This window comes from Sus scrofa, chromosome 5, assembly GCF_054392235.1.
Source record: "Sus scrofa isolate SSC_HxYL_T2T_F1_AM1 chromosome 5, Sscrofa_HxYL_maternal_Yorkshire_Landrace_v2.0, whole genome shotgun sequence".
Classification (NCBI taxonomy): domain Eukaryota; kingdom Metazoa; phylum Chordata; class Mammalia; order Artiodactyla; family Suidae; genus Sus; species Sus scrofa.
Window position 1 is genome coordinate 108437647 of NC_139387.1, and position 25952 is coordinate 108463598.

The 25952-nt window shown below is 38.8% G+C and overlaps 1 protein-coding gene across 9 annotated transcripts in view; it reads right to left on the reverse strand.

Moving 5' to 3' along the window:
• The window catches only part of OTOGL (otogelin like), a 204301-nt gene that overhangs the window by 105163 nt on the left and 73186 nt on the right, over positions 1-25952 (reverse strand). For 8 of the 9 annotated variants that reach the window (XM_084957766.1, XM_013998114.3, XM_084957767.1 and 5 more), the window contains 12 exons: positions 24138-24343; positions 19483-19610; positions 19013-19119; positions 14359-14465; positions 14020-14145; positions 12270-12378; positions 11177-11223; positions 10602-10747; positions 9724-9847; positions 7425-7602; positions 4884-5008; positions 1465-1674 (listed from right to left, as the gene is read on the reverse strand). In XM_084957766.1, the coding sequence (XP_084813892.1) occupies positions 1465-1674; positions 4884-5008; positions 7425-7602; positions 9724-9847; positions 10602-10747; positions 11177-11223; positions 12270-12378; positions 14020-14145; positions 14359-14465; positions 19013-19119; positions 19483-19610; positions 24138-24343 (1613 nt within the window). Of the gene's footprint in view, positions 1-1464; positions 1675-4883; positions 5009-7424; positions 7603-9723; positions 9848-10601; positions 10748-11176; positions 11224-12269; positions 12379-14019; positions 14146-14358; positions 14466-19012; positions 19120-19482; positions 19611-24137; positions 24344-25952 lie in introns of those variants that run through there. The other variant, XM_084957770.1, reaches the window with a different exon arrangement.

Here is a 25952-nt window from a genome sequence, read left to right on the forward strand (position 1 = left end):
GCTCCGATTCCACCCCTAGCCTGGGAACCTCCATGTGCCGCAGGAGCGGCCCAAGAAATAGCAAAAAAGACAAACAAAAAACAAAAAAACAAAAAACACACGCTTGTACCAATACCTCAAAAATGCCAGATAAACATAATTTAAACTGTGTTAAACATGGAATTGACCTTGTGGGAAGTAAAAGGGGGTGAAGGGCCACCTCCCCAGGTGCCAGAAGTAAAGAGGGAAATAAAATCCAGAACTTTAAGGAGTAAGGTAAGGTGAGTCCCAGTAATCTTAGACTTTATATTTAACTCTTGCGGGAATGGACAATGAAAGCTGGTCCTTCACAAGGCAAGGAACCAGGAGAGCCTTAACTCGGACCTGCAAAAATATCTCCATCCTCAGCTGAAAAGATGGACTACAGCAGGGGTCAGCCAACTTTTTTTGGACAGAAATAAGTGGTGGATCGTTTCAACTCTGCAAGCCACACCGTTTCTGTCCCAACCACTCAACCGTGCCCTTGTAGCTCAAAAGCAGTTATAGACAATACGCAAATATATGGGCAGTCAACTTTATTCACAAAAACACAGGAAGGCCAAGCACGTAATTTGCCAAGTCCTGGACTAGAAGAAATCTGCTTATAGCACAGGGAGATGCCAAGGAAGTTTATCTAACTCTGTGGGGTCTCTGATAAAATAAAGTATCCTCTGAGGAAACAAATTCCAGATTTACATCCTGCACATGTTTGGTGTATGAATTTACATTACTTTTGTCCTAGAAAGCCCAAGATGAGAAATTATCGTCAAATCTGGCCAGTAATTACTTCACTCCGGGGATTAAGGAAAGAGTTTTGTGAAACCTCTGAGGAATGAAGAGGTGGAGAGAACGATGCTCCTGAAACCAGGTTACGAAAGCTTCTAATTGGTGGGGTGAGCAGCCTTAACAACGATGAGCCCATAAAAGAAATTACAGAACAATAAGGACAGGAAACGATCTGCCATGCATGAGAGCAACAGACAGCACAATCAGGAGGATTCAAGCCCTAAGACGTCTTGAGAAATTCGATAATAACTGAGAAATTGAGGTAATAATTGCCTGTTGTGTAATTTACCTGTTTCACTACAAATCACCTGTGTCACAATGGAAGACGCTTTCCCATACTTTTCAATACTTAGATATGATATTTCTATAAGAATTTTCTCAGGTTTTTCAAATTATTTCTGCTGCACGTTTCAAACTATAAGACTGACACTCTAACTTTACTTATCGTAAAGAAAGTCAAAATCTATTCGTCTTATCCAACAGAGCTCCAGTTTTAAGAAAGTAGTTCATCTTTTTTCATGTTTGCACATGATAACACTACTTCAAATAACTGGAGCAATATTGACTTTTCATTACAAAATAAAAGCAGCAGTTACAAACGCAAGCATCTCTGGAGCGTTATCGGATCACCTTTAGCAGGGCCAGTGCCATCATACTCACCACAGAATGAAACCTGAGCTCTGAAGTTGATGGGCACACCACGTTGGCCACAGAGGTAGGCATAGTGGGCAAGGGCATTGCACAGGCAGGGGCTCCCACACTTGCATGCATCATGGCGGCACAGCTGGTAGTAGAGCCCGGGGCTAATGTAGATGTGGCAAGGAGCAAAGAGCTCTTGGTGGATGGCATCGCAGTGCGCCGCATAGCCAACTGGCGGACAGAGAAGCCCATCAGCATTCACTCACTCGTCTAGCCCTCATCCCTAAGCATCAAAGTCCAGCATCATTCAAGCATCCTGCTTTCCTAGAAATATGTGTTGAATATGACTTCCAATAAAAGCCAATATTTCCAATATTTACACTTGGGGGGGGTGTTTTTACTGATGGTAATATTGCTGACACCACTTAAGCCATATTTAATATTCTCTAAGAAAAATACTGTGTCGTAGCTGAATAGTTTGAGGAATAGAAGGGTTAATTGATAGAAGTGGCTTCGATTACCCCACTGCCTGAAGATCGTCTTAGGAAATCATCCCAAATCTGCTAAAAAGAATCGATGAGGATTAGCAGAGTCATCTCCGGACATCCACACACAAGAAAACTAGGGTCAGATGGCGGACGTTGTGGCAGCTCCTTGGAATACATAATTATCCAGAAAGGAGTGGGTACGGCCTCACTGCAGTGGAATCTCAGGTGAATGGTAATGAGGCAGATATCGCACAGTCAGTGGACACAGTCTCTGCACAAGGCACAGCGCGGTGTCTGGTAAACATAAGGAGCTCAATGATGTTTGATAAACGAATGTATGAATGCATAAACAAATGCATAATGAAGAGAAATTGGGAATGGAACATATGCTAAAGGCTATGAAATGTAACTACCAAGCCATTTAGGGAGATCTGTATAATCACTTCCTGAAATTTGTTGACTTTCCCACTGAGAATGACTGATCAGGTATAATAATTCTTTATGGGAGTAAACACATTTAACAAAACAATCTAGATTTCACCTTTCTGAAAAATCCTAGTCCTATGATTTCTTGGTGCAATAAACCTCAGTTACACAGATTTCCTTACAGCTAAAATTAATCTTCGGGTGGTCATTGTCTTTAAAACACAAGATGAGACACTAGAGATCCGAATTTTTCACTATTCGGGTAGGGATTATACTAAACTTATTTTGTTGAGTATTTTAAATACATGTATTATTGGAAACACATGGTAATTACCTTAGTATTACATTTTTGCATTGTTAGGCACACGTATATGAAAACAAATGACTTGGACTATATAACAGCATAATCATTACAAATGTATTTCTCATTTCCAGGATCTCCAAGCAGGGGCTTTTATTGTGTACCCTCAGGACTTGTACATCAAACACACACTCCGAATAACACGAAGTCAAAAGTGACTTAGAAAATCCTTGTTTAAAAATATCCTTCAAAATCTACATTAGAGTTCATTTATATCTATTTACTTTCCTTTCTTTGGGGATCTTTTTGAATGTACCTATTTGAATTTTTTTAAAAAATAATTTGTGGCAAAGGTGAAGAAGAATAATATCGAAAATATATGTCATAGAAGACATGAGACACGGGGCCAAAGTGATCAAAACATGGCATAAGAATCAAGGAGGTCATGAAGAAATGACCAAAGGGAAACAGAATTTATCTTTGTTTTTTTCGTCTTTTGTCTTTTTAGGGCTGCACCCTGGGCACATGGAGGTTCCCAGGCTAGGGGTCAAATTGCAGCTGCAGCCAGCCTACACAGCCACAGCAACACACGATCTGAGCTGCGTTTGCAACCTACTCCACAGCTCATGGCAATGGCAGATCCTTAACCCACTGAGCAAGACCAGGGATTGAACTGGTGTCTTCATAGATACTAGTCAGGTTCGTTAACCACTAAGTCACAATGGGAACTCCCAGAATTTATCAACTGGACTCTTTCCAACATATACATGTTATTAAAAACATAAAAAATAAGCTTACTGGAATATCAAGGAAGGAAATGAGAAAATTAGAAAAAACTTGAGCAAGAAGAATGGAAACTGAAGGACTAGAGTTATGAGTAAAAGGTGAGGACAGAATGGGGCAGGGACTGTTCAATGGGAGTGAGGTGAAAAGCACTGAGTCATGGAGACCAAGACTCTAGCCTAGTCGTCTTACTACAGAGAAGAGGAACGACAACGAGGTTAGCAATCTTCTTCAGGTTTAGAAGCGGACTTGGATAAAAAGCCAACACAAGGTGTTCCCATTGTGGCTCAGTGGGTTAAGGACCTGAGGTTGTCTCTGTGAAAATGGGGGTTTGATCCCTGACTTCAGTGGGTTAAGGGTCCAGTGCTGCAGTGAGCTGCAGCGTAGGTCACAGATGCATCTCAGATCTGGTGTTGCTGTGATGGTGGCATAGGCCGCAGCTGTGGCTCCAATTCGACCCCTAGCCCAGGAACTTCCACAGGCTGCAAGTGTGGCTATTTTTAAAAAATCAAAAAAAGACAGCACTAAAAGCAAGATTGTCTCATGTTTTTTCCAGGGAAAGTAAACCAAAACCATAAGCTGGTGATAATGACATAGAACAATCAATGGCATCCCTCCAAGCAATCATTACAAAATCCAAAACCTCTAGGAACTGCTCATGGGTACTCAATCAATGTTAACAACGAATTTTAAAAACTACATAAAACAGTAAACTAGCCAATATAATTAAAGGGACTAAATTATAAAAAATCTATTTAAGCATGCACATTCATTTTTTCACAAAGTGATTTTATTTAAAAATACAGTATGTGTTCTTTTATTGAGCAGTAAAATAGCCTTTCACCTGGCCTGCTGTGGCTTTAGTTAAAAAAAATACAGCTGAAAATTGTTGGATTGTGAGCTGTGCTGTCACTACAAATCGGAACGCTAGAGCATGACCATCTCAAATTGTTGCACACTGGATGGCTCGAAGCTTCTATAGATCCCTGGCTTCCTGCTTACAAAACTGTAACATGTTCTGCGCGTAGGAACTCGTCATGTCACAGTAATAAACAGGACAACTCACACATGCCAACACACTACGGTTGGATATCCCAAGCCTATTAACAGTGTTACTGGAATACCTTCAAAGATTTTTCTTTAGCATTTAAGGAATCTGAAATATCTAAAATGCTAGCTCACATTGCAGGAAAACTGAGGGGTTTCTGAGCAATCTAAAATAAGCAAATTAATGAATGCAGACCTGTCAACAAAAGTCATTTTCTGGAGTTCTTTTTCAAAATAACCTAGATTACATAGGGGCATATGCATTAAACAAAAATACATAAGGAATTACATTAACTTTCTCATAATGAAGGAAATTAGAAAGTAAAACCACTAACCTTACAAGATAATAATAACACACAGAACTTTTCCCCAAGTTTCCGTGCAGAAGGACTTACTGTTTTGTTGGTTAATGTTGCAGGGGTCTACCACAGGAACATGGACAGGTGCAAAACAAGTGGAGGAGACTCTCCAGGCATTGGCGTGAAGTTGCGGGGTACCTTCTATCATGCCTGCTGGAGAACTAGAAAGCAAAGATAACACTCTTAGTCTCCCATTGATTCCATTCTTTTCAGTCTTCCAATATGGAAAGAAGAGAATGTTATTTTTTTAATTTACAAAGGAATCCTAAAGCTTGAAATATTTTACTATATTTTAAAATATACACTGTATTGGCTGCCCATTATTAAGACTTTGAAGTGAGTGTCAAATTGTAGACACACGTGGTTTTATGCAATTACCATTTCAGATGGGGGTGAAGTAAACACCACTCTCCCCATTTTGGAGACTCATCACAGTGACGGAGGCAGGAGAAAAAAAGGGAGCCCCACAAGCCACTCCACACCGCCCCTACCTTGAATCCACCTTTCCCCCTTTCCTTCCTTTTCCTATTCCTCAAGATGAAACCATTCTAGGACTGTAACGAATTATAAAAAACACCTAATCAAAAATGCCACTTTATTATGAAGAGAACACGAAGACTCCAAGAAATTGCAGAACTTGCACCAGCTCTTCGCCCCCCTTCCCTCTCCTTCCCGCTTCACCCCCACAAAGCACAATAAAACAGGTCAAGGTGATGGATGGACTCGGGATTCCCAGGAGGAGCTGATTCAGAGCTTGGCTCTCTTATTTCATTTAGTTCACTCAAAACAATAAACAAAAACCACAGGAACCAAAATATAGAACCACTTATTTACCGCATTTCATTGCATAACATAGCCTTTCAGCTCACCACAGTTAACTTAGTAAAACAAGGCGCACAAAATAAATTTTCAAGTAACTAATATTTGCCATTCCACTATGTTTGCAGATTCATATTAAATTTTGTGATGCAAAGAATTTTAACTGCTTATGCTAGAAAGCTAAACAATCTTTGAAAGATATCTCTGACTTTAAAACATTCTCTTGCACTGTTATCAGGCCTCAATGTTTATACGTGAAGGAGACGAGGGCCTTAGAAAGAGGAATACACATCTGTCATTTGTCAAACATTGCCTACTAACCCATTCCAACAAACAGGGGAGAGAAAGAAGGCTTAATGCCTTCTCTGAGCATCTTAACCAGTCACTTAACGTGACGAAGAATATCAATACTCTGACCTTGTAATAAGTGAAACAAACAAACAAAAAACCTAAATGACCAAAAGACAAAGTAATCACACAAGAGACAAGATTAAAGAAATTCTCTTTCGAAATTAAACATTTTAAATGCCCTTTCGTCTTGTCCATTCAAAGTCTCCTCTTGGTGCTGCATCGAAAGTCCTACCTCCTTTCAGTTCAACCGTCTGCTGCGTGTGAGGCTCTATACTAGTTCTTAAGAAAGTAAAGATTAAGGACATGGTATTTATTCTAAAAGTCCTTGCAGTTTTAAGTGGAAACCGGACAGATAAATGACAGATTGTCACAGGTAACAGAGTCAAAATTAACTTTGGTGGCATAGTAACTCACTTTTCGAAGCAAAGAGTGGCCAAGCTGGTTTGGAAAATGGTAGGAGTTCATACGGAAGGTTAAGAAGGGGAAAGAACTGCAGGCAGGAAGAATAAGCCTTTTTTTAATGGCATTTGGAGAATGGCTTCTCCATGCCTCCTCAGCCCACACTCGCCGACTCAAAATTCAGCCGTGCTTCTATCCATGACCCCACAGCTCAACACTTAGCTTTCGGAATTTAACTCAACATTTTTATACATATTGCTGATTAATAACTTGCCTAAAACCAAGTCTTTCTTAAAGACAGTTGTGCCCTCCCAATCGGCAACACAAGCGCCTTGAGGATGGGAACCACATCTTATTGCTATAATTACCCCACAGCGCTTAGCACCGGCAACAGGTGCACAGAAAATTTACACTTAATTATACACTCTGTCTTTTTACATGTAGGTGAAAGTGCTCCGTCAATACAAGGGGTATAAATGCATTTTACTGCTTTTTCTCCTAATGAAACACCAACTGTAACAACATTCAATTAACTCAGGTGCTACAAGTGTTGCTTTAGAGATAGTATTCATACCAGATGACAGCAATATTTTAAAAGTATGATTTACTATCATTCATACCAAATGATATCAAGAGTTTTTAATGCAGTGACTTTTCTTAAAATAAAACATTGTTAAGCTTGATAGATGCCAGAGAGAGAATAACGGAAAGTTACTCTGTGGGTAGCCCTCAGCCTCACACCCTAAAATCAAAGTCCACCTCCACTGTATTTGAGCCAAGTGACTTTGAGGTATTCATTTGTCACTCTGGGGCTTCAGTTCGTTAGTTATCTATAAAACAGAAATACTAGCCAGGGGATTGCCACAAAATTTAAATATGATGATTCATGTAGAGCGCCTGGAACAATGATAACTAAGCTATTATTAAATAAACATTTTTAATGCAAGAATTTATACCCTCTAAATTACCAGTCATTAAATCATGTTCGTCTACAGAGATTATACTTACAGAAAATCATCCCTTATGTTCCCATTAAAAGTGCCACACAGACCTAAGGTTCTTCTTTTCCACGCACTAGTGAGTTGAATATAAATTCTTTCCCCATCTACAGCAAAGAGAATCTTTAAACCAAACGTGGTTTTTAGAAGAATAAATAATGATGACAGAGTTTGAATTTCAACGATTCCTGCAGGAAAAGAATATACACAAATCAGCTTTGAGATTCACAGGCAATGTTCTGAAATGCTAGTGAACAACACCGGGATTTTTCTTCTAAGAGACTTTTCCTCAGTTCCCGCCTCCGTGCTCCAGGGCCAGTTTTTGAACCTTGGGCCTGCTTTCTTTTCTTCCACTTCCCTTCTGTCCTCCTTTCTGGGTCTCTAGCAGATTTTTTTTTATTTGTGTTAGTTTTTAACTTTCTTATTATTTTTATTACTCAATGAATTTATTACATTTATAGTTGTACTTTAGCAGATATTTGTAATAGACTGTCAGAACCACATGTAATTTTAGTTGGCAAGCATCTCGCAGGGTGGACAGTCCTTAGACATTTGAAATTGGATCTCTTTTCCTTAACGTGTGTGTATGTGTGTGTGTGTGTGTGTGTGTGTGTGTGTGTGTGTGTGTGTGTGTACTTCCCCCAAATTGGTCATGATTCAATAAGGAAGCAGCACTTTTTCAAAATTTCCCCATTCCCTTGAGAGAGTCAACAGAAAGGGGAGCGTAGCATAAATAAGTACCATCTTAGGAGACATCGTACAGAAGAGAAACTTGTATTCAAGACTCCACTTGACCTTCGTCACCAGAAGAGTTGCTCCTGTATCCCTCCCACAACGTCTGCCGATCAATCTTGTCGCCAAACCCGGAAATCGGAGAGTCTTTCTTCGATCCATCACTGCACTCCCTTGTTGCCCTCCCCCAACAAACCCCAATCCAACCCATCACCAAGCTGACAACATTTTTTTTTGAAATAAAATTTCCATCTATTTCTTCTTTCCGCCCCTGCTGTCACTGCCTGGATCAGTTCCTCCTCATTCCTGTGTGCCCTGCTCTGCTAACATTCTAACCAGTCTCGTGTCTCCTGCCTAACATGTCTCAAAGCCGTTCCTGTGCTGTTGTTACAGTAGTCTATCAAGAAAATAAAAAAAGACAAGGTCCGTCTTCCCATTAAAACTCATTGCTTACTTGGCTGACACATGAGATTGTCATCATCGCACACAAACACGGCCAAGTAGTAATAATTACACGTTCAATTTCATACCAAGTTCAATCAATATCCTTGTCATGACACTGACTGTAAGCATGTAATTTATAATACAAGTCAAGACATTTATGGAAGCGAAGGAGACTGTCATTAGTAAACATACTGGAACACAGGCATGAACAGGTCCTCCCAGGAAAACCACAAAGTGCTATGCCCGGTCTACACAGCCTTCACCATGGGATTAAGAGATCCAGACGACTGTGTATAAAATAGATAAGCAACAAGGACATACTGCACGGCACAGGGGAAAAAAGCCATTGTTTTCTAGTATCTTTAAATGGACTATAATCTGTAAAAGCACTGAATCACTATGTTGTACACCTGAAACTAACTAATATTGTAAGTCAACTATACCTCAATTTAAAAAAATAAAAAGGTCTTCCCCCTTCTCATCCCCATCTCTTTCCCTATTTTCATCTCTGCATATTCTGCACGTACCCCCTTCACGGTGCAGCAATGCCAACTAGTTAGAGCTCCCCCTAAACATACTACTCCGTTGTCCTTGTTATGCCTGGAACACTCTCCCCGTCTCCTTCATCCTGGCAGTTCCTCGGCTGTAAATGCTCAAGGAGCTACGCCTTCCTTCAGAAACCTCTCCTGACCATTTCACTAGGGCGGGTGAGCTGCGCCTAATCATTTAGCCCCCCAGAGTCCCAACGTGTATCTTTGAGTTCATCATATTTTTAAAGTTGTATTGATTTACAATGTTGTGATAATTTCTGCACAACAAAGTTTTACACACACACGCATCATTCTTTTTCAGATGCTTTTCCCATACACATTATCACAGAATATTCGGTAGAGCTCCCTGCGTTGGCCAATTTGGCTGTTTGCCTGCATCCCTCTTCTTCCAAATTCTAGGCCACCTGAGATAAACACGGGTCTCATAAACACAGTGGTCTCCGCTAAACCTGTCCGAGGACCTGGCAGCACACAGGCCCTCGTGACTGTCAGCTTGGTCAGCCAGCGGGAGAGACGGCATGAGGTTGCGTTGTTGTTGCTGTTACCACGTAGGATAAACACACCATTAGCCTTGCTTCTTACCATTCAGATGGAAGCCTTGCTTAGGGCTGGTGAGGATTTGTCCTCCCCGGCTAAGGGTCACTTGTTTGTTAAAATCATCCTCCAGAATGAGTGTTATAGACTGAAGGCAGACCAAACCAAGGTTCTGCATAAAAATCAAACTATCAATTAAAGGGAAGAGAGGGAGAGACTGAAGATCTAAAATAAATATTCCAGAATGATGTGAAACTTGCTAAATTCTGACAAAAACCCTTAAGTTAGCAGTTTTGACGGTAATAAAAAACTTACCGTCTATTGGGCAGTCATGCATGAAATGTCCCAAAAAACTATATATACAAATACCATTATTAAGAAAGAAAATGCAATGAGTATGTAGTTTTTAATATGACATATTTGTTGTCATTTTTTTTTTTTTTGCTTTTTTTTTTAGGGCAGCTCCTATAGCATATGGAGGTTCCCAGGCCAGGGGTCAAATCAGAGCTATAGCTGCCAGCCTGCGCCACAGCCACAGCAACGCCAGATCCAAGCCACATCTACAACCTACACCACAGCTCACAGCAACACCAGATCCTTAATCCACTGACCGAGGCCGGGGCTTGAACCTGAATCCTCATGGATGCTAGTCAGGTTCGTTAACCACCAAGCCACAACGGGAACTCCCTGTCGTCATATTTTAATTAATATCTCTGAAATCAGGATGCATGATATAATTAATAGTACAACATAAATTAATCAACATGTTTTCCTTCTTTGGTATATAGAATAATGATGAATCTTAACAACCACTGGTGTCTTATTTTTGAAGAAAATAACTATACCATTTCTATCATCATTCTTAACCTAGATAAGTTAGTTAAAAAAAAGCAAATATTCCTCTGATTGTACTGAAATGTTCTTACCTGCTCACAGTGAGCTTTCTGTAAAGTAATCGTGAATTTGTCTTTTCCAGTTCCTTTTACAAGGATGTACTGGCACATTCCGATGAATGAATAATGCCGACCATCAAAAGTAGTAAAATGAGAATCGCCCACAACAGAGCATTGAACTACCCCAAAAAAAGAAGAAAGAAAAAAAAAAAAAAAGGAGGAGAACAAGGAAGAAATTATGTTTTTTCTTTAAAAGGTAGGAGGTTAACGTAGGGTAAATATTCATGCATCAAAGAGAATAACAAAAGTGTTTAAAATGTATTAGTTTGACAAACCCACTAAATTATCTTATTCAATTTAAAATTTATTAAATGATAGCTGTTTCACATATTTTTTTATTTCTTAAGATCCATACTATTTTAATAAATTTTTACCAAAGTTGTCTGCTCAGGGCTATCATAAACCCAGTTTTTCACTTATCCTCTCTCTGAATTTATAGATCTTTATATCTCTTATTCTGAGACGACCTTATAAAATTCAGTGCTGACTTCCTTCTCGATTTCAAGAAAATCAAGACATTTTCTTTAAAATCATTTTAAAAGATTTACCTGGGCAGTCATGCTCAGTGCAGTTCCAAACTCCACCAACACAGACACTAAATTAAATGATAAAAATATTGATTTAAATGTATAGTAAATTGTATTAATGTTGGCAATAACATATTGGTTAATGTACCAAAATGTATCATGTTTTTTTAGGTTCAGAATGATCTGACTTGAAAAATATTTCTCCAAAATTCAATTAACTAATAAATTTGGACTAATAAGCAGATAAATTATTATTTATTCCATGCCATACTTAAAAATCAATAAAGATGATACAAAGGGAGTACAGATTAGTCAAGAACAAAAATATTACACAGAGAATTTGCGTTTCTGTCCTCTCCGTGCTTGAACCAAAAAAGATCACACATAATATTTCCCTGTATCACTAGAGAAATATATATATACAGAATTAAGATTAATAAGTTAATTCATCTACTAAAAATTTTAAAAGGTGGCCTTGAGGGTCATCAGACATTAAAGAGAGAAAAGACGTCCCCTTTGTAAGATAAATTCCGCCTTCCATCATCAAACTGATACGAATTTTGGAGGACAGAGGCACTCTCTGAAAGGCGGGAATTCAAATCATTGTCAAGAACAGGTTTAGTTTTCAACTGCATTTCAGTTACACACACTGACACCAAAGGGAAAAGAGTTCTTTTTAGAATACCCTGGAGGGATTAATTTTTGGCCATAATAATCTTAGTGAGCTAATTTAAGAAGAATTTCTGAAAGTCTTTCATCATGGCTAAAAATTGGTGATACAGACAGTTACTTTTTAAAGGACTGAATAAAGAAGGCCGAGAGAACCGTCAAGTTCTAAAGAGTATGTACCAAGTAGCAATGACCAATAGCAAGAGAATTCAATAGTTCATCACATGGATATAAGATTTGATAGGGTTTCCAAGGGAGATGAGAAGAATTACATCATAATAGAAAATATAAATGGTCCCTCCACCACTCTGTCCCTCTCCAGACCTTAAATAAAATTAAGGCTATGTCTTGAAGTTTTTAGAACAAACATAAGTAATAAGTATATTTCTTTACACATATGCCATCGTAAAGTTGTGAAATAACTGGCTGTACACTGATCACATACCATTCAGTACATTCTTGTTCAATTTTTGAACCAACTGAATAAGCCAATCCATGAAAATTACACGGGCAATTTTCCAAGGAGATGCATGTCCCATTTTCCATTACGAGGCCTATTTAAGAAAAGTACATATCAAATTCTCAAAGGAAATAATAAAGATTATATTCCTTGAATACAATAATTCAACCAGTTTTTGTTATTGAACACTTGCTTACACTAGGTGCCGGAAACACAAATTTCTTTACTTTCAAGGCGGGAACCAATCGCCTGGCCCTGTCTCAGTCGGTAGCTACCTTCTAAGGGTCTATTTCAATGGTTTTCTACTTCCTCATAACTTGTCATCAAAAATTCAAGATTCACAGTACAGAAGTAGGGCAACGAATGTCTCTTTGCTTTTGAGGGAAGATGACAGAAGGGAAAGTATAATCTGTATTTAGCTCAAAAGTGAAATTTTACACTATTTTCACACAGATAATAAAGAGCCAGGCAGTGCTATTCAAAGGGCTAGTACAGTAGAGCTGCATTTGTGGCTTCTCTCTAATGAGTAAAGGTGGTTGAACAAGTGACAGTTACTGGGCACTACTATTTGATTTTTTCAGAGCAAGACTTTCTAGATGAAGGAAGCACTGACTTATATTTTGGTATGTGGGTTCATAGTCAGTGTACACTCCTCATCTCATCATTGGCTGGTAACGAACAGTTCAGGCCTGGCACGGATCCAAAATATTTTGACTAGTACTGCCAGAACAATGGACTGAGGTCAACGGATCTGCTTCCAAGTAGTCCTCACTCCATTAAGTACATGACTGGAAGAAAATCACTTAAGATCTCTGAGATTCTGTTTCTTTAATCTGTAGAAATAAAAGGGTTTGAGTAAACCCTCAGTGTTCTTATACGCGGTAATCAGAATAGCAGATTCAAATCCCACCTCTATCACTTGCTATGTTAATTTTTTTTTTTTTTTTGGTCTTTTTAGGGCCACACCAGCAGCATGTGGAGGTTCCCAGGCTAGGGGTTGAATCAGAGCTGTAGCCACTGGCCTACACTACAGCTACAGCAACGGCAGATCCAAGCCGTGTCTGCAACCTACACCACAGCTCATGGCAACACTGGATCCTTAACCCAATGAGCGAGGCCAGGGATCGAACCTGCATCCTCACGGATGCTAGTCAGATTCACTTCTGCTGAGCCACGACGGGAAGTCCTGATATGTTAATTCTAATTTCAAATATCAAAACTACTACAGGACTAAAATCTAGGACTGCCAAAATGCGAATGCTTCTTTTTTCCTAAATTTGATTTCATCTTTAAAAACGAAAAAATATAAATAATTAAATATCTTTGAATATTTAAGAGAACAAAGGATCTGCCATAGGTAACTTCAAAACTCTAACTTCCAGGTTTAACAAAGGAATAGCCTTTTACTTTTCTTTTTCAGCCACACCCATGGCACATGACCTGTGCCACAGCTACAGCAACATTGGATCTTTAACCCGCTGTGCCGGCCAGAGGTGGCACCCATGCACCCACAGCTGCAGCAGTGTTGGATCATGAACCCACTGTGCCACAGCAGAATGCCAGAAACAAGGCTTTTTATTAAAGAAAAGCCGCCATTCCTCCAAGATCAAATCCTGCAACGGAAGAAAATCGCAAGAGCCCCAACGTCCTAAGAGAAGACATTAACCCGTGACTCTCAGATTACAGGTCCTAGCTTCTACGAGTGCAGACATGGTTTCTTTCATGAAGCACCTACCATCTGGGCAGTAACATCCATCAAGACAGCGGAGATTGCTCCCAAGACACTGTTTCTCGAATGTGCAGGTTGGTGGGCAACAACTGATGCAGTCCCGGTGGACAAAGCTATCATCACACTTATCAACTAAAACGGGTGGAGAGGAGAGCTGTAAGTCAGCTTTATTCACTCTCTCTCGAAAAGATTACAGGGTTTTGAAAGCATGCAGGTTGACCAATGTTATTGTATCAACAACACGTCCTTGCAATTCACTACTTTTGAGTACTAGGGTAAGTTTTGAGTACTAGAATAAGCCTAAAATCAACAGAAGCACACAAGGCTTGGGAAATAAGAACGTACTGCATGCGGGAAAGTCATCTCGCCAGTCCTGAATAGGGTAGCCAGCATGGGAACAGGCTCTGGCATACTCGGTGGCTGCTCGGCAATAGGTGTCATCATCATGAGTTCTGGAGAGGAAAAAACACATCCAGAATCGCACAGGAAGTATTGACAGAAACCACACCGCTGAGCTCCTGATCCCAAGAAACGCAGAGTGTGTGGGGGATATTCCAATAGTACCTGACATCCGTTTATACGTAACACGTTATATACATAATACATCACGTACGATGATGAAAAAACCACATCACCATGGGATCCCAGCTTTTAAGCCTAGGTAAATCGTTTTCATCTAAGTCTTTCAGTAACTTGGCCACTTTTCTTTGTCTTTTGTCTTTTTTGTTGTTGTTGTTGTTGTTGTTGTTGCTATTTCTTGGGCCGCTTCCGCGGCATATGGAGGTTCCCAGGCTAGGGGTCGAATCGGAGCTGTAGCCACCAGCCTACGCCAGAGCCACAGCAGCGCGAGATCCGAGCCGCGTCTGCGACCTACACCACAGCTCACGGCAACGCCGGATCGTTAACCCACTGAGCAAGGGCAGGGACCGAACCCGCAACCTCATGGTTCCTAGTCGGATTCGTTAACCACTGCGCCACGACGGGAACTCCACCACTTTTCTTTGGATGCAAGGGGAATACCGACACTGAAAAAGATTTCTATTTTAATTACGACATTCTTCCCAGAATCCTTGTATACATTTTTTTTTTTTTTTGGTTCCACCTAAAGCGTCCCAAGCCTCTCAGAATTCAATAAATCCTAGTAGAGCAGATAAAGTTCTATCACAACAAAAACATCCAATACGAAAATTATTTCCAAGATACCACACTCTTGATAGCCGACACACTGGAATAAAACCAACAGTAATCATCTGCAGCACTTGTGAAAGATTAGATCACATTTAATTTAAGATGTAGAAGAAGATTCTTAATTCAAGATTAAATTACCAAAGCTAGTTACGTTTATTGCCAAGACTGAATAATCTCTAAGTATTTTCTTATCATCACCCTAGAAACTCCTCCAAACAAATACAAAAGCTCTGCCAATTCTCAAAGCGGATTAACAAGGCATATACAAAATAAACAGGGTTTATACGGTAGTAGCCTTGTTATTCAACCCAACTGAAAATCAAAATTAAATAGTTAAATATCTCACAAGATAATGACCTTAAGAATGTTGTATTTTGTGAACCTTGGCTTTTTCAGTGTCTATTGTAAAAGCCGCTTGTCTCAAATCGCACTTATCCTGAGCTACTGTAATTGGAGTCATGCGCGCTTATCTAGTTCAATTAACGGAGCTTTAAAAGCAAGTAAGGACTGAGTGTATGACCCTCAGAAGCTCAGAAAATATTCTAAACCTCCAAGAAGTCTCTGAGAAATATGGTAAGCTAAACTTGTTTAATTCCTACAAAATCATAAATTTATGATTACTTTACATATGTGCATTGTTTCCTACAACTAATGGAGGCTTTGAAAATTAACAAAGTAACTGAATATTGGTTTTCCAACCCAATGTAACTATTATTCAAATAGTTACCATTTATTAATAAAATCTGCATTGTCTATGCTACTCTAGGAACATTCTAGGGACATTGCATATGGCATTGTATGAAAACACAACAATCAGGCAAGAAGGAAATTATCATCCCAGTTTACCGAGGGGGGAAATGAGCTTATTTTTCCACTTTGTGTTAACTTTAATAAGGAAATCGAGCATTAAATAATGGTTGTTTTAAATCAGTTGACTTGGGTGTGGCATCTCTTTGCTGCTAGGTTTCGCATCCCAAAAGCAGAAACAGGAGGACACCAGTTCAAGGACGATTACTCCATCTTCCTTCAAATTCTAACCTAGATGTCACCTCCTCTATGGAGCCTTGGTAGGCCCTCCCTGATAAAATGAGCAGTTCTCTCCTTCACATTCAAGGCACTTTGCAAAGAAAGCATGCGTCCTTGCAAACTGCTAGGTATAAAATGAGATACAAATGTAATGTACAACACACGAGACAGAGCCAATATTTCCTAGTAACTTTAAACGGAGTATAATCTATAAAAATAATGAGCCACCATGTCATACACCTGAAACTAACATAACTTTAAAAATCAACATATACTTCAATTAAGTAAATATGGTATAAACAAATAAATATACTATGATAGTATAAAAACATATTACTATAATCCAAGCAGGAAATTAATCTGTGTTCAGTGAATTCACAAGTCTATTCTCATGATATAGGATCCTGGAGATACAGTCCTTTAATATACAAAGTGAAGAGAATCTACTTTAGGGGAAAGAATGCCAGTATGTGTCATCCCAGGTGAAATACTGGAGGGCAAGTCTGGTACCTTCTCGCTCCCCTTGTCAGCCCACTTACTCAATTATAATGCCTTTTCTTTAGTATTACAGGACTGCTCTGCCTGGACTCTTCACCTCAAACACACATCTTTAGTTGTCAGCTGATCTCAACTAGTAAAAACATCCTGCTATTTTCATTCACCCTAAAGAAAGCAATGAGGCCTCAAAATTCAAAGCCTAAATACATCAAAATTTCGAAAGACTTCTTAATGACAAAATTTCAGAGAAAGTGAGCGCAGCAGGCTATTTTTCTGTGCCCAGGTCCTTCTTCTTCTTTTTGTATTAGAACCCACAAGTTTTTGCTGGGAGTACGACTGCCCAGCCAGAGACATTTCCCAGCTGTCCTTGCTTCAGCTATGCCTATGTTTCTAACCTCTAGACAAAGTATTTGAAGTGAGAATGTGCCTGAAACTTACAGGTCACTTCCTTAAAGAGGCTGCCAGCCCTCTATTTTCTTTTCTCCCTTCCTAAGAGCTGAACTCTGGACATGGCAGTTGTGATCTAGTCTTGGCCGTGCCATTGAGAATAATACCATGGGCCTCGGGGGATGAAACGGCAATCACGTCACTGAGCCAACGGAAAACTCATGGAGCAGACATGTGCTGCAAACCCAGGACCACTTGCCAGCCTGGACTTTGCATGAGAGAAACATAAGCATTCAATTTAATTGAAACCGCTGATACTTTGGCATCTGAAGCATCCAAGCAACAGGGCAACTAATAAAGAGAGAATGGCTTCCACATATCTGCCAAGTGATCCTTCACCCCAGCCTACTAGAGAAATGGGCGCTAAGGATGATAACGATAAGACAAATGAAAAGACTACTGGAGAGCAGGCCAAGAAAGAGTCACCATGGAATAGGAACAACTTTTAATCCATACATAAAGCTAAATAAGGACAATGGACTATCTACAGAGATTCCCAAAAAAGAGACTGGGTGACGGAACAAAATAACACTTAAATGAAAAATAAAATCAGTTAGAGTACAGACATTGTAAGACATAGACTCCGTCAGTATTCCATGTTTTAGGCAGAGGGAGTACGCTTTCAAAGCTCCTACTGCAGTCCAAAAATTCCTGAAATTCAGGGACTATACATGCAAGTAAAGGCATAATTGCACCCCTACTGACATTAGCAGGAATCCCAAACAAGCTCATTTTAATATCTGGAAAATATTATTACATTTGTGTGTGTATAATACTCTTAATTTAATCAAAGCAGAGTAATCATCAATAACTTCATTTCAAGCTTTCCTCTTTCTTTTCACCTTTGATAAACTTAAATCTCTTAACAAGCTACCCAAGATACCAATCCAGGGGTTTTACTCAAACAAAAATTAGCCTGGTCTTGTACAACAATATTCTTACATATCATTTAATTTCTTGGGATACTTAAAATATGCAAACATGCTCAAATGTCTTAAGATGTTCTTGAACATTCAAGATAATCACATCTACCTGGTAAATGTTTGAAAAAATATTAATAGAAAGGGCTTCACGTCAACAACAGGTAATTTATAATAAGTTGTACAACTGATGAATACATATTATGATCTCACTGGATTTGTCTCCTGGGTATCTACCCTAATCTACAGGTTCTTAACCAGCAAAATGAATGCGGAGTCTGCGACCTTGGGTGAGAAAAGTACTATAGTTTATTTTCACTAATCTCCCGCTAATATTTAGCATTTCTTTCATTTATACACATAGACAACATACCACGATGTTCCTAGCAGAACCTGTGACTCTGTGATGTAAATAATTCATATCTAATTTTTTCATTATTTTCATTTCCAATTATCACTGTTGTAGATATCTCAAAATATTGTTCATGTTCATTACTATGTCAAGCTACAGTAGTTATTAGACCGGAAGTGCATATTAAAAAGGACACAGATCAGAAATTCATTTGTTCTATGATTCTGGTAACTCTATTTCAACACAGTTTACTTTGTAATTATATATGCTTTATTCTGTGCATTTCAAAACATTATTTTCGAAAGTGTGTATAGACATCTCTAGATTCCCAAAAGCAATCAGGGGCACAAAAAATGTAAAAGAAGTGCTGTATTCTATCTGTGTTTAAATCACACACTCAGACGGTACCTGTTATCCATGGAGCTTTTAAGAGCAGTTAGCACAGTTTATGTTTCATATTTCCCATTACATTTTGTGAACTGCTAACATGGTTAAGTTATATAAGTGGTGTTTGCTCTTCTTGTTGGAGAAAGAAACTTTTATTGCAAATACTAATCGCTTCACTTACTTGCACAGATCGTTAACACAGCTGGCAATATATAAATATGGATCAATGTATTCATGGCAGCTCAAAAAAGGGAACTGCAACAGTATCTGACACTTGAAGAAGATTGCCTGTGCAGAAAGAGACAGCAGTTACTAGAACACACTGGATGATACACGTGCATTTTCACTTCTCTGATGTGTTTGCAAGACTCTCTGTTCTTACCAGGAAAGAGAAAGTAATTTATCCTCATAAATTTTAAACAATTGTTTTTTTTTTTCACCTACATATTTTCATGAGTACTACTTTTATGAAACTCCTTACCTTTACCACTTCTGAAAGAATCCTGAAGTTATTCCTGCTGCAGTTACATTTACTGAATTCAATAGTGCGTAATTACGTAGTGTGTGCACTAAAACTGCTTCGTGTCACATATACAAACACAATGTATGTGTGCAACATCCAACATGCCCCATCGTTCACAGCACACTTACCTCGAACGCAGGTATTCCACTGGAGCACGGATTTGGAAAATCTGAGGGTGTGGGTATACATTTGGTGTCATCTGCAGTTTGCACCAACCAACTGTTTGCAAACATAGCAATGTCTTCTGTGTAGTCCTCTATTTCACAAACACACACGCACAAAAAATATGTGTAATAGCATCAGTTTCTAAAAACACACAGTTCATCAACAAAAACTTCCGAGTCAAAAAGTTAAGCTCCATAATTTTATAATTACCAAGGATATTAAACTATAATGTTGCTTTGAAATAATAAAAATAAATTGGACAAAGTGTCAATACCAAATAAAAGTTAAAACCATTGGCAGAAAGAGCAACTTCGCTGAAGCAACGTGGGGAAGAGTTGAAAGTAAACGGTACAACACACACCCCAGCAGAACACTAACTGGCCTGCAGCTGGTGCTCTAGAGAGAAGGAAAAATACACGTAAAACTAAGAACCACAAGTCAAAGTGTGGTACGAAAATTTTCAGACAGCTCTTTACTGTTTGAGCTCAGTCAGCACCCCACTAAAATTATACTTCTGCTTTGGGGTTACACAACATGAAAAAAGTCTTAAGCCCGTGTGGAGATTGCAGGAAAGTCTCCTAGACAGTTAAAGACTGGAAAAGATACCCGGAGAAGAGGGGACTAAGAAGTAAACCCCTTTCGTCCAAACATGATGAGAGTTCCTAATTATGCTCAGAACACATTGAGACTCCTGACACCAGAGTTCCCACCGTGGCGCAACGGAAGCAAATCCGACTAGGAACCACGAGGTTTCGGGTTCGATCCCTGGCCTCTCTCTCAGTGGGTTAAGGATCCAGCGTTGCCCTGGGCTGTGGTGTAGGTCGTAGATGCGGCTCGGCTTCTCCCCAGTCTTCCCTCTGCTCTCTCCCTGCGTGTAGGCGTCGGTTTAATATCACCTCCTCAGAGAAGCCTTCCAGACTGTCAAATGCACCCTGTTCTATCCCTCTGGGTCTCCCTTTTCCACCTTTTTCTATGGCTACCGTCACTCACAAAAAGTGTATTTTAGCATGTCCCTTTATGTCTTTTGCCTTCCACTGCATGAAGGGATAGAGCTCGTGTAAGCTGGCCTAATGCTGGATCCCTAATTTAGTATCTGGTAGCGAATAAGTGCTCCAAATACCTTGGCTAGGTAAGGGAAAGAATAAATACAAGGGAGTTGGCCATATTCATTACATAAGTTACTGGAATCCTAGAGCTTTCAAATTTGTCTGGTCCACTCTATGATCTCTGCTATTGTTGGAAATGTCACACGCTAAACCCCCAAGCATGGGTCTGGTCTAACATAGTGATTTTAAAAAGGAAAAACTGAGGTCCCTTTCAAGTAAACTTATACTTCATTTCAAAGCATCATCATTTTTTTAAAGGCTTGCAGAATCCAAAACATTTCCTAAAGGCCCATTTATTTCCATATTTATGCACAGATTTTAATATAACTAAACAACCTGAGCATTCCCTTCGAGTTTACTTTAATTCCAGCTTCTAATCATATATTTAGCTATTTTCACCGTATTGCTTTAGTAGGAGAGTCACAAGTGGTAGTTACTATGAGGCTTTAAATCTACGTCAGTTGATGGCCTGAGAGCCTGCAAAACTAAAATTAAACTGTTTCCTATAAAATATGATACAAGTAGAATAATTTATTGTCCACACTGGGACACTTTTGAGAGTGACAGAGAGGCAGTATTAATAATTATGCTGGAAAAGACAAGAGTAAATCAGGGTTTCTATGCTGATGCATAGCAGGCTATAGACAAGAACTATGGAAACAGAATTTCAACTAGACAACAAATTCTCATCTTTCTATATCCATGGAAATTCTGAAGAGGCTCATTCCTATGTGAAGTCGTCCCTGAAGAATGAATGCATGGGAATGCAGAGAGAAAAACAATTTTAATCGCTGTTAAGAAACCATGCATCCAATCAAACTACCTCTTTGCCTCTAAAGATTTATCTGATCAACCAAGTACAGGCTGAGCTTCAAGAAAATACTAGGCATCCTAAAACCTAAAGTAACAGAGCTCCTCTGCAGATGTATTTGTGTGTCATTGCGGTATAGGAGAAAATCAGAGGACAAATTCTAATCCCGTCCTCATAAATTATTTTAAGTTAGATTTTTTTCTGTATTCTGCTTTACATGGTACACTAAATAAAACTGTGAGAAAGCTGAAATCTCTCTTCAGGCTGCTCCCATATACTTTCCAGAGTCAGTCTTGCTTTCTGCCCGTTCAGCCATAATTCAGTCCATTTGCCTCCTCCTGGTCTTCCCCACAAATAATCGAATAGTTTTTGCACGCGGCTACATTGTCTCAGTGTGAGCAACCATGCTACGTGCTCGGTTATCAAAGTCCGTCTGACTCTTGAGTCAAATCCTAATCTGAGTCCCTCTGTCTCTAAGATGAGCCGATGCCATTTTCTATCCCAACTTCTACACCACGTTCCGCAGGTGTCTCCAGGGAGGCTGCCCACATCTCTCTTCTCTGACTCTAACAGTGAGAACTGATTGTTATTTTTTTCACGAAGCTCTGATGCCGAAGAAAAAGAAATCAATCATCACCATCTGACTGGTTCTGCCTGAGTCCAAAACCCTCATACAGTCTTAAGATTCCCAATTTTTTCAACTCTCTCGTTCTGACTACCCAACTGCATGCAAGACACCATTTCACAATGACCCCCACACTCAGCATGTGCATTGTGCTCGCAGACTCTTGAACATTTTGACCTACGTTTTCTCATTAGAGCCTCACAGGCTGGGATGCTCTCGGGGTCACTTCTACTATTACCTCCATTTTGCACATAAAAAAATTGCCTCCTTATAGCCCTGTTCCTCAGCTACTAGGAAACGAATCCTGATGAAGTATTGCCCATCCTTGGAAAATGTCTGCATTTGACAAGGGCCTCTTAGAGTACTGCCTTTAATCAAACATGTTCCTGTCAGCTCCATCACACTCTTATTGAGAGCACCGCGATATAATTATAAATTAGCTCAAATGCATTCAGTATTAACTCTGTGCCAAGCCAGGCACCATATTAAGTATTTTACAGGGATTACCTCTTTGAATCCTTGCAACTCTGTGAAGTATATACTACTAGAATATCATTAAATTTAGAAAGTTTGATAAGTGGCAAAACAGAATTGGAGTCCCACAATCTGACTCCAGAGCCCACACTCTAAGCAGGACTTTCATTACTTTAAAACATAACATATGGGCAACTTTATTAATTTCATAATATAAAACAAAAAGCAACACATATATGCACTTTACAGATACAAGTTAACTTCTTTCACATATATCTAAGCGTAGGATGGGGAGCAAATTGGATCCGTAACTCAGCTATGTATTGGGCACCTTGCGTCCTCATTGTAAAATTAAACAAATACCGCCCACCTTAAAGGATGTTGATGTCATAAGAGCTGGGAATAATACAGCCATGTGCTCATCTTAACTATCATAAAACTATCAAAGTATATTATTGTTATTAACAGTGCTGCGAGTTCAGATTTTTTTTTTTTTTTTGTCTTTTTGCCATTTCTTGGGCCGCTCCCACGGCATATGGAGGTTCCCAGACTAGGGGTCCAATCGGAGCCGTAGCCACCGGCCTACACCACAGCCACAGCAACTCAGGATCCGAGCCGCGTCTGCACCCTACACCACAGCTCACAGCAATGCCAGATCCTTAACCCACTAAGCAAGGCCAGGGATCGAACCCTCAACCTCATGGTTCCTAGTTGGATTCATTTCCGCTGCGCCACAATGGGAACGACTTTTTTTTTTCTTTTTTTTTTTTTTCTTTTTCAGAATTATTTTAATCCTTAGTTTATAGCTGAAGAAACTTAGTAACAGAGAGATTAAATGAGATGCCCCAAGTTATAAACCTTGGATCTTTGGAGCAAGATCCAAAACCAGGTATGCTGGTACTAAGAACAGTATTCTTTTTTACTGCACTCCAATATGTGGAACTAAATCATTGTATTCTGTAATTCTCTTATTCTGTTGCCACTGCACACCAGTATGCATATTGAAACAGAACCCATTTTTAATAGCTCACTGAGATTAGTTTTATAACTTGGGATGAACAGATGAACAAATGACACACATACCATTATACATGATGAAAACCCTTCCAAGCTATTCAACTTCTATAAATTCTACACACATTTTATGACACTTACAAAACTATTATGTGGAAGTAATTTAATTTATTCCTTTCAAGACCAGATACAAAATACCTTTTGTCCAAAAGTAGATAAATTTGCCCCAGATGGGTTTGCATCACTAAAATACAAACCCCAAGAAGAGAGGTGTTTTTGTTTTGTTTCCTGGTATATCCCAAGCTCCTACCACAATGCTAGACACAAAGTAAATGTCCCATTAGTATTTGTTACATGAGTAAGACTTGACTTCTATTGATTTAGCAAATGCAAACAAACTCGGGGCTTCAAGAAAAACACAAAAATATCCACCCATTCAAGCTTCACTTACAGTCACTTCACCAGACAAATAATAGCCACCATTTTATCCAACCTAGGGTAAGGTGTACTACTCTGGGTACGGAGAGCGGGATTACCAGAGAAGGAAGATCTCAGTAGTGCCCGCTCGCTGCTGCTCTACGTACTCACCTTGCTGGACGATGAAATCATCGGATTGAAGGCCGTTGTAGTTTGCACAAAGGCCACATGATTTCCCTCTATGCTCCTCAGACAGCTTGAGGTAAATGCCAGATATTCCATCCCAAGCCAGTGAAACACCAAAGGTCGTTTTCACCAGGATATAGTCAGCTAGTTTCTCAATGAAAACCTGTCCAATTGTCTGAGGCAATGTTAAACTTGAAAAACAGAACAAAGGCAATCTAAGAATTATGAGGAAGCATCGATTGCAGATGATCTATTTCTTTCTCAAAGTGACTGAGAATTACATGAGATAATTATTATTCGCAATTATTGAGTGAACTATGCAGTTAGATTTCCAAAGCAACCATCCTACAGGAAATTTCAATATATTCGAAATTTTAATACGGAAATTCAAAAACAGCAAACGATACCTCTTTCCACATACTGGTTAAGATTTTATACTTATAATCGGAGGCTTCTTTCAACCAACCAAAAACACACTTTTGATAAATATCAGTGATTTTTTTAATGTGGAAAATAACCTTGTCTATTTAGAACAAAGAGAGCTAAATAGATTTATATTTTTATCTAGAGAGTTCAAGATACCCTAAAAATGCTGCTCAACAATTTTGAGGTAAAAGAACAAACAATGGTCAAAGTATGTAAACATACTGCTTGAGTGCGGATTTTATTTAATTTTGTTTTAAACTTGGCTGCAAGGATATAAGAGCCTCTATCCCCAAAATGTCACCTTGATACAAGTCATTATTTTCCCAAAGAAAAACATTTAGGCATGATGAATTATCATTTACATTTTTAATGCTACAAAGTATATCATTAGGAATAAAAAACACTTTCTCAAACAGTATTGCATAGGGATTATATTCATAATTTTTAAGTTGCATACAATTTGGTCTATTTAAGCAAGGGCCACAGTCCATAGTTAAACTCCGCATCCAATGTCTAGTTGTCCTATTTTTCACAAGCACGTACACATACAAAGGCAGTGAGAGACATAAGAGAACTGAAGAAAACTAAACCATTGAGCATCTTAAAAGCACAGGAAGTCACCTAGAATGCTTTTGAAAAGGCACTGATCTCCTTCCATCCAAAAGTATGACAGAAAAGAGTTGGTATTAGTAATTAAAGAAATGAGAGGGGGAAAAAATCATTTTTACTAAAATAGCCATGCTAACTGAAAAATATCAACTATAGTAAGTGAGTGAGGTGAGAGGTAAGGGAGTACATTCATACATTTCTCTCAAAAACTTCAAATTAGTGAGTTCCTCTCCAGGAAGAATATGGAAATCCTGTGAAATCAGATTTTTATGATGATTATACAACTACAGACGTGATAAATTCATTTGAGTAATAAAATATATATATATAATAAAAAAAAGAATACAGCTACATGAAATGGAAACTATAAAACTAAATTACACTCATTAACAAATGGATAATACCCAAAGTAATAATTCAAAATGTTGATATCAAAATCATTTACATAAGTGCATTTGTGGATAATTTTTTAGTTATAAGCTCTAGTTATAAAAATAGGAAAACTAAAATTTACATTAAATTTTAAAAGGCTGTCATAATCTAGTTTTATTAAAAATTATAAACACAAGGAAAACATTTTAAATTTGTAGTAAAAGCATGATAGTATGAAGTTGGTAAAAGCTTATAAAAGCTATGCTTGAAAAAAAAATCATGTTTTATAAAGATATTCCATAGCAGCAGGATTTTCTGATGTGGGTATTCTTTGGTTTGGTCATTTGATCTCTTTCACAGCAAATGTGATTAAATACACAATTTTTTAAAACA